This window comes from Malaya genurostris, chromosome 1, assembly GCF_030247185.1.
Source record: "Malaya genurostris strain Urasoe2022 chromosome 1, Malgen_1.1, whole genome shotgun sequence".
NCBI lineage: Eukaryota > Metazoa > Arthropoda > Insecta > Diptera > Culicidae > Malaya > Malaya genurostris.
This window is the reverse complement of record NC_080570.1, coordinates 33832612-33848234: the sequence shown is the minus strand read 5'-3', so window position 1 is coordinate 33848234 and position 15623 is coordinate 33832612. Positions and strand designations below refer to the sequence as shown.

General features: G+C 35.7%; 1 protein-coding gene across 1 annotated transcript in view; it reads right to left on the bottom strand.

Moving 5' to 3' along the window:
* LOC131425609 (uncharacterized) overlaps positions 1–14511 on the bottom strand; it is a 43413-nt gene extending 28902 nt beyond the window's left edge. The window contains exons 1-4 of the mRNA XM_058587636.1: positions 14245–14511; positions 13868–14098; positions 13425–13537; positions 8524–8770 (exon numbers count right to left, since the gene is read on the bottom strand). Coding sequence (XP_058443619.1) covers positions 8524–8770; positions 13425–13537; positions 13868–14098; positions 14245–14511 — 858 coding nt within the window. The remainder of the gene's footprint in view (positions 1–8523; positions 8771–13424; positions 13538–13867; positions 14099–14244) is intronic.
* Between the last annotated feature and the right edge of the window lie 1112 nt (positions 14512–15623).

The window sequence follows — 15623 nt, the reverse complement described above, 5'->3', positions numbered from 1 at the left end:
TTTTGGTTCAGTTTCGGGTTGGAAGAACCGGGTTTTCTACCTCTTCCGGGTAGCTCATCCAAAGAATAGTGTTCCCCAAACTTATTAATGATGGTTTTAACACTGGCATGATGAATTTCAAACCGCTTCGCCAATTTTCGCATACTAATACCCTTCTCATTCAGCCATGTGTCCAGAACCTTAATTTTCACTTCCTTTTCAATACGCGACATTTTGAGAGCGCAGAATTTCAACCGCACAAACAAGTAAACAAACGAAAGCTGACAGACATACGCACAGCATGCTGTAATCTGAGCATAAAAAACAACACAATTGTATGTGGATTGCCCATTTTCGATACACTCCTTTGGACTACATTCAGCAAATTGACATACCGTGGCAATGTCTGTGGAAATTTTCGTCCATCCAAAACCTCCTTGGAATGTAGGCCTTGATGTCTACCAACGGAACCAATGACATTAGTAAGTTTCTTTTCTGTGGTCCATACTCGTTGTATCACATTGGAATTATTGTGATGAGTTATGAAGTAGTGCTTATTAATCTGAAAACTACTTGGAGTATAGGCCTTAAGATCTACCAGTGTTAACAAATGAACGATCAGGATCCTTGTACACGGTTCATGTTCGTGATACCACACGCAAATCATTTGCATATGGTGATTATTCTAGATCATCCAAAAACTACATGGAGTTCAGGCCTTAAGATCTACCAGCTATAAACAAATCTGCAATAACGAACTTATTGATCACGGTCTACACTCGTGATTACACTTACAATCAAAAGTATTACTGTAGATGCTTTGGGTCGTCCAAAAACGACCTGCAGCTTAAGCCCTCGGCCAATACTCGTGATACCGGATGAATGCGGATAATCTGCGCCATCCAAAAACTAACTCCTACGGTTCACTGAAGTCCTTGGATGACTGATAATATTCCTGAAATAGATCAGATTAGACAACTAAGCCATATGTAGCTCCATGACTATGAGCAGTAGTGAAAAATTATACATTAGCTGCTGATTGCTCGTGAAAGCAAGTCGACTGATGCTTTTGAATGACTGTGAACGACCCAGGATCAGATCAAAATAGACATGTAGACACTATGTAGCTCCACCACTATGAACAGCATTGAAAAATTATTCATAAGTTGCTGATTGCTCGTGAAGATCTTAAGACCTGTTTTCACTAAAGTTCTTGGACTTCTGATGAACATACCTGGAACAGCTATGTACAGACAAGCAAGCAATGCTTTAAAAAATGTGAACAGCAAACAAAAAATAGTTATTAACCAAATAGTGTAGTCTCTAAGGACAATATTCCAAATAGTTCTTGGATCTTGGAATATCTCTTACGGATTTCCGTAAGAGCCTATTATACTCAGATGATCCTAGAGGCTTTTGTGTTATTTACTCTAAAATCGAACGGAATTGAAAAAAAACCTTTTACGCGAATTCAGCTTCTGAATACTCGATCTGGATTCAGAAATTGAACTTTGGTTTGGATTCTGGAACAAAATCCTAAAACTGAATTTCGGAGCTGGATTCTGGTTTCAGGTTTAGAATTTAGTTTCACAATTCAGCTGGAACTGAATCCTAGATTCTAGATTGTGAAACTGGTTTCTTGACTATATTTTGGAACAGAATATAGTCGGAATTTGAATCCAGAGTTCCGATTTAGGATTTCAACTTCAGAATTACAGAACAAAACTCTGGAAATGATTTTTAGATCTGGATTCTGGAGCATAATATTAGATCTGAACTAGGAACCAGAGTTTCTAAACCTGAATTTAGTTTCATAATTGAATTCCTGAATTAAGTTACAGAATCCATTTTCAGAACTCAGAACCTGCATGATGGAACGTCGTGGGACCAGCAGCTTCGGAGAGTGCACCTTTTGCGTGGTGCCAAACCTCAAACGCTCAGGTCGTGCTCTTATTTGGACTTCAATCGTCAGGTGGAGCAGCCGTCAATGAAAGCAGGCCTTTTGCGTGGTATAAAGCCTCACTGGTATGCTGAAACTGGATTCTGGAACTATATTCTGGAACTAATTTCAGCTTCGAAATTATAGTTTTAGGAATGCAACTGATCTCTGAGTCTGTTATTGGTTCTAAATTTAGTTCTTGAACTCAGGTCCAGTTCCTTATTCTAGAATTCTTCTATTCAGTTCTTTTTAGAACCATGATAATACTCTCAAAGAATTATGCGAATTATTGCTTTACGCTATATTTGATGGTCGTGGCGAAAAATCGTCTTCAATTTTCAGAGCTTAGTTCCGGAATATGGTTTTAGAATTCTTAGCCTGTGTGCTGAACTGGATTTTGGAAAAAAAGATTCCGGAACTGATTTCAGTTTCCAAATTGTAGTTCTAGAACTAAAATCCAACTGAATTCTGAGTCTGTTCTAAGTTCTGAATTTAGTTTTTGAATTCAGGTCTAGTTCCTAATTCCAGAATCCTTCAAATAGGCTCTTTTTTGTCGTGAATACGACTTACTTTACTATGGGGCGCCTTTTCAAAATTAGCCATATGGAAGAATGGGTAGAACTTAATCGTGAATATCTCGACTTGTATTTATGGCAGCAACATAATTCTTTCACTATTTCATCAAAAATATGATCAGGAATTTAGGATAATATTTTGAACAGTGTGAGATAACCAGAAACAAATCAAAAATCAAGATTTCTGAAAATTTTTAAACAACGCAGAAAACTCTTTACTTTTGCTTGGGTTTTTCGCGCAATGACGACGATTTTGAGGTAGTCAGGCACATATCTTCACACAATCGATCAACTATCAACTCGAATTCGAAAGTGTAAAGAAATCGTGTCAGTTTTATTCGTATTCACGACATCCAGTTATGTCTCTGACACTACACACCCGTACTTTTTTCCAAGCATCATTGCAGGATTCCAGTCAGAGCTATGACTGGACATTTCAAACTTAACTATCACATCGTGCTGAGTATTATACGTGTGATTTGTGTGAATGCGATTAAGGTCGTCTAATGTTTAATAGTCCGCAATGACGCAACTACGGATCCGGGTTTTTGGTTCTCCATATATGGTGTATGGTGAGCTAAAATTAAATGATATTCCTTTCGTTTCTAACCCAATATGGTAAGGAGCAATAGTCAGCAGAGTTCATCGTTCTTCCTGGAGTGAATGAATCCCTTCTGTTTCCACTCTAAAAGATTTTAGACAGATTGTTTGGCATCCCTTATCGGGTGCTGAATTTATTTCTGTCCAAACATATTGCAAATCGTGCTGCAGTCTTCCAGAAAAGCAGAATGGTGTTGTTGTTGTAAAATCTCTAAATCCTCGCAGGGGTTGAAGTTTTTTTTTTATTAAATATACAATTTGGCACCTGCAGATCGTTCAGCATCCTTTTCTGTTTTATGCTGTTTTTCCACCTCACCCACTTCACATATTACTTTCATGATTTTATTTTCCTTCCCTTCCGATCAGAAAAAAAGATGAGAAGTCAGCTCAAGTAACATTTTTAATATTAATAAATACTTGTAGCTGTCTCCAATGTTTCATAATAAATCTTGCATTAAAACTTTAAACTCCACGAAAGCCTACTGAAAACCTCTATAAGAGCATGTTCCTGCCATTCTTCATAAGGTTTATAAAGCAAAATGAAGAGTCAGCATAAACTTGCGTTAAAACTCCAAATTGAAGAAAATTTTGGAACCAACAAGCATTACGAGCAACATATTTCCATCATATTTCCTCGTTTTTGCATTTTTAAGTTTATTCGATGTCAATAAAGGCTACGGCAAAAAACCTCATAACGGCGGTCATGAAATTTTCTTTAATGTAAATTACTCTGCAACTAAGAAGCAATAAATCAAATAGCCCACAACAAATGTGTCGTAAATGTACTTTAGAATTCTCAAATTTGCTCTGAGTGAAACTGTCATCCAATGAACACGCACACACAAAACTAGATTTATGAAAGAATTTAACTGAAAACAATGATTTAAAGAAAATGTTTGAAAGCAATATTAAGAGTGTTTGCATGGTTTTATTCTAGTAAAAAATGTTTTATGTATAGCCCAGTTGTTAGTCTAGGTAAAGGGTTTTACAGAAGCTTTAAAAACTATGATATTACTTGTCAAAAGAGACACTTATTATATTTGTCATAAAACAGGTAGTGATTGGAAAATCAATTGCAAAACTCCTATAAATTATAATCAAAACCATAAGGCATTCGAATTGTTACTTGGGAGGGCAAGGCACAAATCTCCAAATAACAAAGGGAACGTGCCACTTGAGCCAATTAGTGCGACGATGCAAAATAAAGAAAAATCTTATTAACTTGACATAACTTTTTACAAATTGGAAAGGTCAATTCGCAAAAAATTTCTTGAAAGAATCTACTGGTGATATTTTTGAAACTATAAGTAATATGAGAAATATATCGATACAAATCGTTCGAGAACTGCAAAACGTGCGTAGAAAAAGTTATTGAAGGAAATCCGATACAATGTCAAACGCGAGCACTGACGTATTATTAAAAATATATTTAGCAACACTGCTGCTAGTGGCCGTAATACACTCCCGTTGAACATAATTAAAAATTGAGTGACACACCACTCAAATTTATTAAAAAGTGAACGTACTCTGAACTTGAGTTACCACTTATCTAAGCATGTTTGAGTAAGGGACGTAGCTGTCAAATTTTGAGTATATTTTACTCAAAATAAGAAATATTTTTTTCGAAATTTGAGTTTTTTGCACTCAAAATAAATAAATTCTTTTTCGTTAATGTTTATATAAAATGATTTTCTAACTAAAATGATTTTTCTTTTTTTTTAATAGGAAGGGCAAAAAAGTGATTGAAAACCGTTAAATTTAACCGCATTGGAGTCAAAATTGAACGATTTTTATATCCTTATGTACAGGGTCCGGCACTCGAAGTGTAACCAATTAAAAAGGCCATAAATTCAGTTTGGAAAATTACTTTTACTTAATTCAAAGTACAAAATGTGTAAAAATAATACAAAATTCAGAATCAATTCACTTTTGCTCGATATGACCACCTTTTGCCTTGACTTGATGACTTGAGAGAGCGAAGGAGTTGCTTCGTTTGGCCGAAAGCGGTCAATTTCCGAACATTGTATTTTCTGACGAGAAAATTTTTCGAATTGAGCAATTCGTAAACTCTCAAAACGATAGGGTTTACTTGACCGACCGTTCATACTAGAATTTGAGTCATCGATTGGCCACCAGGAGGCAGCACCCGCAACAGATAATGGTTTGGGCCGCTGTAACCGCAGATGGGCGCTCTCCAATCGTTTTCATCGAGCCTGGCGTCAAGGTAAATGCGACATATTATCGGGAAAGTATTCTGGAGGTTGCTTTGAAGCCGTGGGCAGACAAACATTTCGGTGGCAGACCATGGACGTTTCAGCAGGACTCGGCACCGTCTCACAAAGCTCGAGTGAACCAAGAATGGCTGAAAAACAACGTTCCGAACTTCATCACGTCCACACAATGGCTCTCGAATTCACCAGATGCGAATCCAATGGATTATTCTCTTTGGGCCATTTTGGAGAGCAAAGTCCGAACTAAAAGATACACCAGTTTCGAGGCGCTGAAAAAAGTTATTGTCCGCGAGTGGGCCAAAATACACCTGCAAGTCACATTCGGGCAGCTTGCGATTCGTTTTTTGACCGTCTCAAGGCCATAGTCAAGGCAAAAGGTGGTCATATCGAGCAAAAGTGAATTGATTCTGAATTTTGTATTATTTTTACACATTTTGTACTTTGAATTAAGTAAAAGTAATTTTCCAAACAGAATTTATGGCCTTTTTAATTGGTTACACTTCGAGTGCCGGACCCTGTAGGATCTCTCACTTAGCATAATTGAAACCACAAAATTACTACATCTATGATTGATGATTCATGATTTCAAAAGCCGGATCTAGAAACGGTAATGAAAAACGGCGTATTCTTGCATTCTTAAACTCGATAAGAATATTCCGATAAAGAAAACGCACTGAACTGCTAGAAGTATTTTTTTCACTCAAATGTTTGAAAACGCTTTCTCTAATGAATGAACGAAAGCGAGAGAACTGACATGACCTTAGTAAATTTTACTCAAATCCACAATGAAATTTTGACATATTGTTCCAGTTTATGAATTTGAGTAAACGCAACTCAAACCATGAGTTATGTTCAAAGAGCGTGTATGGTTTGGTTGATCTGAGTTTTTTGATGTTCTCACATTAGGCTTTCTGACAGCTCACTTACAACCACAAATGTACATTCGCCATTTTGAAATTAGTTTGTTTTCATCAGGAAATGCACTTGTATCAACAAAACAAATCTAAAAGTTGTTGTTTGTAATTGTAATACATTTCTACATTATTTTAAAATGCCTATTGTATGTGTCGTCCAGTTATGTAGAAAAAACAATATGAGCAGCAAGCATCGATTTTTCTCATTCCCAGCTGTTCGTAAATATTGCCGTGAACGCAATAAATCTCTTATTGTGGAGCGTTTAGATAGATGGATGCGGGCTTGCAAAATTAATAATGTACCATCCGGGTACGGAAGTGCACATTTTGTCCGAGGAGCTCCAGCACATTTAAGCGATATAACAAATGTAGATTGGGTACCAACGATTAATCTACCATCTGAACCGACGGATTTTTCCGAAAATTCTGCACAATTTGTTCATGAAGTTCCATCTGATTTATTCAACAAAACAAACGTTGATTGTGCTGCAACGAGTTGCTTGTCTCCAGATCTGATGAACTTTACAGAAGACTCGATTGTAGAAACTGTTCAGACTTCCGGAATCATCAATGAAATCTTGTATACAACGGAAAATATCTATGGATCATTCATCGGTTCAACTTACCAGTATGAACATATTCCAACGCAAGAAATTCTGGCGAATAATCAAAACTATGAATCACGGCACGGTACACATTCGGTTGCGGAAGTTGTCAACAGTGAAAACAATGCGTCTTGTGAACGTTTTGCTGAATGTGGTACAGAAAAAAGGTAAAATTCATAAACATATTGAACACTCACGATCATTGATTTTCTATAGATTAGGCGAATTGAATGATGCTTCCTTATGTGAAAATATCACACAAATGTTATTCTTGAAGGATGTTTGTACACAAACGGAAGATTCTTGGCTGAAACAATCCAACAAGGAAAACAAGGATCTAAAGAAAACGTTATGTGAAAAAAGAAAACTTCTTCGCAAAAATCAACAACTAATTAACACACTATCTGCTATTGACCAGGGTACCAGATACAGTGTGAGTTCCTTGGAAAATGATGATAAACTCTGCAGGTATATCACCGGAATTCATAGTGGCTTTGTTCTTCGTCAGCTGTTTGAGGCTTTGAAACATGATTTACCTGTGTATAACCCAGAGCTGCAAGAACAAATGTTTATACTGACTCTTCGAAAACTGTGTTTAAATGAACCATTTCACACACTGGGTCTTATATACAACATCCATCAGAGCATAATATCGGACAGAATTTTTCACACGATTCATTGTATGTACACTTTCGTGGCCGGATTAGTTTGTTGGCCTCCACGTGATGTAATAAAAAAACACATGCCAACTTCATTTCGACGCAAATATAAAGATCGTGTAACTATTATTCTAGATTGTTTCGAAATTCCAATCGAATCACCAAGATCTCAAGAAATGACTGCAAATGCAAATGTTTATAGTTTTTACAAACAACATAAGACAGTCAAAGTTCTTGCAGGAATAACACCAGATGGATGCTACTCATTTATATCAGATGCATTTGGAGGAAGAACATCTGATAAACAAATAACTGTCATGTCTGGAATTCTCGATTTCATTGAGGATGGAGACTTTGTTCTCGCGGATCGAGGATTTTTAATTGAAGATCTTTTACGACAAAAAGAAGAAAATCTGAGTATTCCTGCATTTAAAAAAGCTAATAAACAATTACAACCTTTGGATGCCTATGATTCAAAAGAACTTTCAGTATAACTCGGTGAACGACCAGAATTAGGTTAAAACCGGGGATAAATAAACGATATAATAATAATAATAACTTTCAGTTCTCCGTGTTCATGTCGAAAGACTAATTGGTTCACTGCGACAAAAAGTGTTAATTTTAACTGACGCAAAAAATGTTAATTTTAACTGACACTGACATACCCAATGACGTTGTTAGAACGGTGGCATGGTCAAACACTAGTGCTTGATCAGATTTTAAAAATAGCTGCTGCAATTGTGAACCTATGTCCAACTATTGTACCTCAATAAAATGCATGTATTTTCTATGGCTTTTCAGAATAATAAAAGAGAAAATAATGATTTTTGTAAACGTTTATTCCACACTATTCAGTAGGTTCTGTAAATGCTTTAAATAACAACTCGGGGAGCAATACAGATTTGAAGAATAACATAGTTCGATTTTGACAGGTGCTCCAGAATTCGTCATTCCTTTTGATTTCAAAAATGTATTGTTTCTTAGGGGACCAAATGTAAAAATAAGCGTAACTGGCATTTACGATGTGAGTTTGGGCCAAAACCTGATAATAATATTTATGCCGGCAATTCAACACAATTTCTTCTCTTTCATTCATTAATATGAATGGATTAGTCATATGAAGGAGTGTATCGGTGAAATCTTCGTCATTGCGCGCAGAGTTTGGACATTTAATTTCCACCACGATTGTTCCATGACAGTCACATTCAATTATCCCGTCAGGGGATGCACCGAGATATGGGTGCTCAGTGGGTATAACGAGACCAGTTCTTTTTTTTTTTTTTTTTTTTTTTTTTTTTTTTTTTTTAAATAACTATTTATTGGAATATGAGTTAAAATTAAATTATTAAGATTTAAATTGGGTGTTCAGCCACAAGTGGTGACTTTTCAGCCCTGTTATATATATATATGATTTGGTTATTACCATGAAGACATCATTTGCTTCCGCAATTCTGAGATTTTTGTGTAGGGAAAATTCTAAACCTACTTGTATTGTGTAATGGGGAAAAGGAACTTATATACTAACTTACTAACTAATACAGAGAGCGAATCGATTCAATTGAAGATTGCATCGATTTTTGTCGGAATTTGCTTATAATATTATGTGACATTACATCTAATGGTTCTATATTTGTGAGTCTGTGTAACTCATTTGTACTAAACCAGGGAGGACGCTTCAGAATCATTTTCAGAATTTTATTCTGAATCCTTTGAAGCGTTTTCTTCCTGGTGGAACAACAACTTGACCAAATTGGTACCGCATAAAGCATGGCTGGTCTGAAAATTTGTTTATAAATTAACAGTTTGTTTTTTAGACAGAGCTTAGAATTTCTGTTTATAAGAGGGTATAAACATTTAATATATTTATTACACTTTGCCTGGATTCTTTCAATGTGATCCATGAAAGTGAGTTTTTTGTCATACGTTAAACCTAAGTATTTAGCTTGATCAGACCATGTCAATTCCAAGTCATTCAATTTGAGAATGTGATTATTGTTTGGTTTAAGAAAAGAAGCTCTTGGCTTGTGAGGAAAGATAATTAATTGCGTTTTTGCTGCATTTGGTTTAATTTTCCATTTTGACAGATAATCACTGAAAATATTTAAACTTCTTTGTAGGCGACTGCAGATCACTCTTAGATTTCTACCTGTGGCTAACAGACTTGTGTCGTCACAGAATAGCGATTTCTGACAACCAACGGGTAGATTTGGAAGATCAGAAGTGAAAATATTATACAAGATTGGAGCTACACTCGAACCCTGCGGAACACCGGCTCGTACGGGTAGCAATTCAGATTTACAATTCTGATAGCTAACCTGAAGAGTACGATCAGTTAAATAATTTTGAATCATTTTGATCAAATAAATAGGAAACTGGAAATCAGACATTTTTGCTATTAAACCTTTGTGCCAAACACTGTCGAATGCTTTTTCTATGTCTAGAAGAGCAACTCCAGTGGATAACCCAGAAGATTTATTTGATTTTATCATGTTCGTTACTCTGACAAGTTGATGAGTAGTTGAATGTTCATGACGAAATCCAAACTGCTCTGGTAAAAAAATTGAATTCTCATTTATATGAGTCATCATTCTTAACAAGATAATTTTTTCAAAAAGTTTACTGATAGAAGAAAGTAAGCTAATTGGGCGATAACTTGATGTTTCTGCTGGGTTTTTATCAGGTTTTAGGATAGGAATTACTTTAGCGTTTTTCCATCTTTTTGGGAAGTAAGCTAATGAAAAACACTTGTTGAAAATTTTAACCAGGAGTCTCAAGGCAACATCGGGAAGATTTTTAATAAGAATATTAAAAATTCCATCATTACCAGGAGCCTTCATGTTTTTGAGTTTCCTAATAATTGATTTAATTTCATCAAAATTCGTCTCAATAATGTCATCGTGTGATAACACTTGGGTTGAAATATGATCATACTTCAGTGAGACTTCATTTTCAATAGGACTCACAACGTTTAAATTAAAATTGTGGACACTCTCGAACTGCTGAGCTAGCTTTTGAGCTTTTTCACCATTTGTAAGAAGTATTTGATTTCCTTCCTTGAGAGCAGGAATTGGTTTCTGAGGTTTCTTAAGAACCTTAGAAAGTTTCCAGAAAGGTTTAGAATATGGTTTAATTTGTTCAACTTCTTTAGCGAAATTTTCATTTCGCAAAAGAGTAAATCTATGTTTAATTTCTTTTTGTAAATCCTTAACTATGTTTTTCATAGCAGGATCACGAGAACGTTGATATTGTCGTCGACGAACATTCTTCAACCGAATGAGCAGTTGAAGATTGTCATCGATGATAGGAGAATTTAATTTAGTTTGAGCTTTGGGAACTGAAAGATTTCTAGCTTCGATAATATAATGATTCAAATTATCAATTGCTGTGTCGATGTCCGCAGAATTTTCCAAAATAGTTTCATGATCCACATGATTTTCAATGTGAGATCTGTAATCCAACCAATTAGCTCTATGATAGTTGAAAATAGAACTAATTGGATTAATTATAGCTTCGTTGGAAAGTCTGAATGTTACAGGAAGATGATCTGAGTCAAAATCAGCATGAGTAATCGGTTCACTACAAATGTGACTTTGATATGTTAGAACCAGATCAATTGTAGACGGGTTTTTCACGGAAGAGAAACAAGTAGGATTACTGGGATGAAGAACTGTAAAGTAACCAGCTGAGAGTTGATTATGAAGTATTTTACCATTACTGTTATTTTGCCTACAATTCCACTGGACATGCTTAGCATTTAAGTCCCCTATTACGAAAAATTTCGATCGATATCTTGTAAGTTTTTGCAAATCGCCTTTAAAGAAATTTAATTGATCGCCGGTGCATTGGAATGGCAAATATGCTCCAGCGATGAAATAAATTCCATGAATGGTTTCAACTTCGATTCCCAAGCTTTCAATAACTTTAGTATTGAAAGAAGGTAAAATTCGATGTTTAATTTGCCGTTGGACAAAAATGGCAACTCCACCACCAATTCCAGTAAACCTGTCAAATCGATGAACCACATAATGTGGATTACTTTTCAATTTTACATTTGGTTTAAGAAAAGTTTCTGTCACAATGGCAATATGAATTTTGTGAACTTTGAAAAAATTATAAAATTCATCTTCACTCGATTTCAAAGATCGAGCATTCCAATTTAAAATATTCAAATAATTATTTAACATCACTGTTAAATTTTAAATTCATTATAATATTATTTGCAAATTTCCATCCGATTTGAAATGCTTCAAAAAGTGATGAAGTCGAATTCATTTGGATGATCATTTGAAAAAGTTGATCTTGTAGGTATATCATTTTATTTTCAGTTATATCGCCTAAATCGACTTCATTTAAAGAAGCGAATGGCATTGAAGGAATATTTGTAGGTAGACTGCCATTAGAAGAAGATGATTTGGCCGGTCCACCTATTAATAAATTGTTTTCGTTAGAAGAAGAACTGCAAGGCGGTCCTGTGTTTTGATTATTTACATTAGAAGAAATAGGAGATAGATTTCTACCTAATATACCAGCATAACTGACATTAGAAGAAGATGATGACGAGGTCGATCTACCTGTCAATAAATTGTTTTCGTTAGAAGACGAATTGGCAGGTGCCTTAGAAGAATTTTCAGGTATGTTCTGTAAATTTAAGGTCGTTGATTTGACTTGTTGTCTAAGCGAACGAGCGTTTAAAATTTTTTCCCTGACAGGACATTTCAAATAATTGGATTTATGATTTCCATTGCAATTTGAACATAAAAATTTATCAGTGGTTTCATTCATTGGACAAACGTCTTTCGAATGCGATTTACCACAATTCAAACACCGTATATCCATATGACAATTTTTGGTTCCATGGCCGAAGCCTTGGCAACGACGACATTGCGTTAAGTTTGCAATACGATTATGCCGTTTATAATGTTCCCAATGAATTTTAATGTGGGAAATGAAACGTACTTTTTCTAAAGTTTTCAAATTGTTTACATCACTTCGATTGAAGTGTATTAGGTAAAGTTCATGGGAAATTCCAGAGCGTGGTTTAGAAGTACCATTCGCTCTTTTTTTCATAAGTATTACTTGGGAAGGGGCAAAACCAAGCAATTCTTTTATTTCATTTTTAATTTCATCAATACTTTGATCATTTGATAATCCTTTCAAGACAGCCTTGAAGGGTCTGTCTGATTTTATATCATATGAATAAAATTTATGAAGTTTCTCGGACAAATATCGAATAAGACGTTCGTAATCTTCCAATCCATCCACCAAGACTCGACATTCTCCTCTTCGTCCGATTTGAAATGAGACTTTTACTTCCGGGAGAAAAGTAGAAAGCTCAGTACGGAATGCTTTGAAGTCGGAAATCATCACCGTCACTGGTGGCATAGATTGATGTTTCTTCCCAGAACGACAAGCGTCTATTTTGGGATTTTTTGAAGAATTTTCTTCTATGTCGCTACAATCGGATTCAGGAAGAATCTCGTAAATATTGTTAGACGGCATAGGATCAACGGAAGGGAAATCCGTCCGTTGTCTTTTATTTTTACATTCAGATTCTATAAGATCGTGAATGTTATTAGAAAAATGTTGAATAACGGATTGTGATTTATTCCGTATTGAATTATTTTTAGCCTTAGGCTTGTTGCCTTTCCGGTTGGACGCAGGCATTTTTGAAATTAATGAAATTTTAAATTAAATTAACTAGGCTAAATTAGTCTTCGATTAGACTCCTAGCTAGCCTTAAAAAAGGCTGATTAATTTCTTAGTCACTCTAGTATCACTCTTTGTATCACTTAGTCACTTAGTTAGTGATTCAGGTAGCCTTGAAAAAGACTGAAGCCTTGAATCAATGAAACTCTAGGTAGCCAGAAAAAAATTCCAGGAGCCAAGAGCTATACGCGTGCGGTGCGAACGACTGTTCAACACCGACTGAGAGACCAGTTCTTTTTAACGGTGTTTGTGTGACACTGAAATACACTCGCAAACAGCTTTTCATAAGCACGAGCTTCGTTTTTCTTTCCATATTGAATAGCGGCTATCTTCTGGACCAGGGGTTCCCAAAGTGGTCGATATAGACCCCTTGGGGTCGATATCCTTTGTGCGGGGGTCGACGTTAACGAAAATTGACTATGGGGGTCGACGAGTCTAGAAATCGACCCCCTATTTTTTATATAAGTTGTTATTTGAAATATTCATGCTAAAAAAAGTTGTGTTTATTTGACCATCCGCAGAAATTGGCATTTTACATCAATATTAAAAAAGCAAGAAATTGAATTTCTAAGGAATTTTTTAATGGGGGTCTGAGGCCTAAGTTAGTTTTTGTAAAGGGGTCTATGACCCAAAATAGTTTGGGAACCCCTGTTCTGGACGATTTCATTATCATAGCAGATTTTCTTGATTAATGAAATCGATGGTGATTGTAAACTTGTGTGACAGGCTTCTTTAAACACTGAGGCGGTGATACGACCACGTCGGAAAACTATCCAATGAGCTCCATCTGCTTGGGATGTAGTTAGTTGGCGTATTCTTAACAACTTATCATCGTCATTTGCCATGTTTTCAAAAACTATATCTATCAACAATTTCCGTTCACTTAATGACTTCATACGATTATAAGCATGGAATAGCCATTCTAGAGCGTATTAATGAAGATCCTTTGCTTCTTTACAAATTATACATGTGAAAGAACCGACGCAACAAAACAAATTCATGGCTGCTACTTGTCTGAAACAAAACACTAAAATACCTGTTTGTTGAGAAATTTTCTTTGTATATCTTCAAGAGCAAACAATGTTGCTCCAACGTGCGAACAAGTTTCTAGTAGTCCAATGGTACATTCACAATGTGCTGCTAAAATTTTTCCGGTTTGATGAATTAATATCCACGGTTTTAGTGGACTAGCACGTAGGTTGAACGAATGTAGTACTTTGCCGTGAACAACAAATATATCGTTGATTTTTCTCCCACTAACACATTTCACCCATCCTTGTTGGAACCACAAATTAGCCTGCATTCCTTTGAAACTATCCTTAGCTGCGCCAGTGTATGGATTTGGTTCGATTACCATATAATTATATATAAATTCAAAGATCACATTCATGGGAACTTCTTGTGTGAAAGTGCGGACTTTACACGGATCCATTCCAATTATTCTTAGTTCTTCCTCGTAGCGTTTTTAGCTTCTGGAGAATCCTGTAAGTAAAAATGTGGTTTAAAACCCTCGGATGAATTATTTAGCTTATTTTACTTACCATAGTTGAAATATTTTCCAATGTTATGGTAATTTCCAATCTTCAAATCAAATGTCAAATGTACTTTTTTTGACAAGTCTTTGTTTTCATCAGGAAACGAATTGGCCGCCCATTTTACACTAGGGTCGACGTTCATTTTTCACCGGGCATAGAAACCTCAACTATTTACTCAGCTCAGTGTGTAGATTCTTGTCGAGTGAAAAATCATGTTCCACAACTCACTTTTCAATATGTAGGAATATGATTTTGATGTCTTTGACAATGTTTCCGATAACTTTTAATTTTTTCCAACGGAATGTTTATCTGTCCGGCCTAATGGTGAGACTACAATTTAATAAACTATAAATCGTTGTCACAAAAATTTCACATCTGTCCTAGTATTTCTACCGACCGAGCAAAACCGGGAAAGATTAATTTATTTAATTAAATCCCAAATCCCTTCGAGCTACCAGGTGGCGAAATCCGACGAGCTACCTGCCAAGTATCCCATCAGCATGCTGGAAAAATTCAACACCAAACAACATTGGAATCCCGATTCCGAGCGACCGAAAAGGTACCAGGCTTGACAAATCCTCGCTTAGTCGATAATGAAATAATTTGGGTAACCATTTTCGGGATTCGTTGATTGGAATCCGGTTCGAATTTCGGTACTAATTCAATGGGAACTCTGACTGGGATATATTATATAAGTCGGAAATTCGATTCATTTTCAAATGGCCGTTGAAGAGTCGTCTATCATAAAGCCTGACTGAGAGGGGTGTCGTTTTTTTTGTTCATCGAACATAACCTTCAAACCTTCCATCAAAAACACAATAATTGTTCAACAATCCAGCAACAAACGAACCAATGCCTCTCAAAGTAACGCCATCACTGC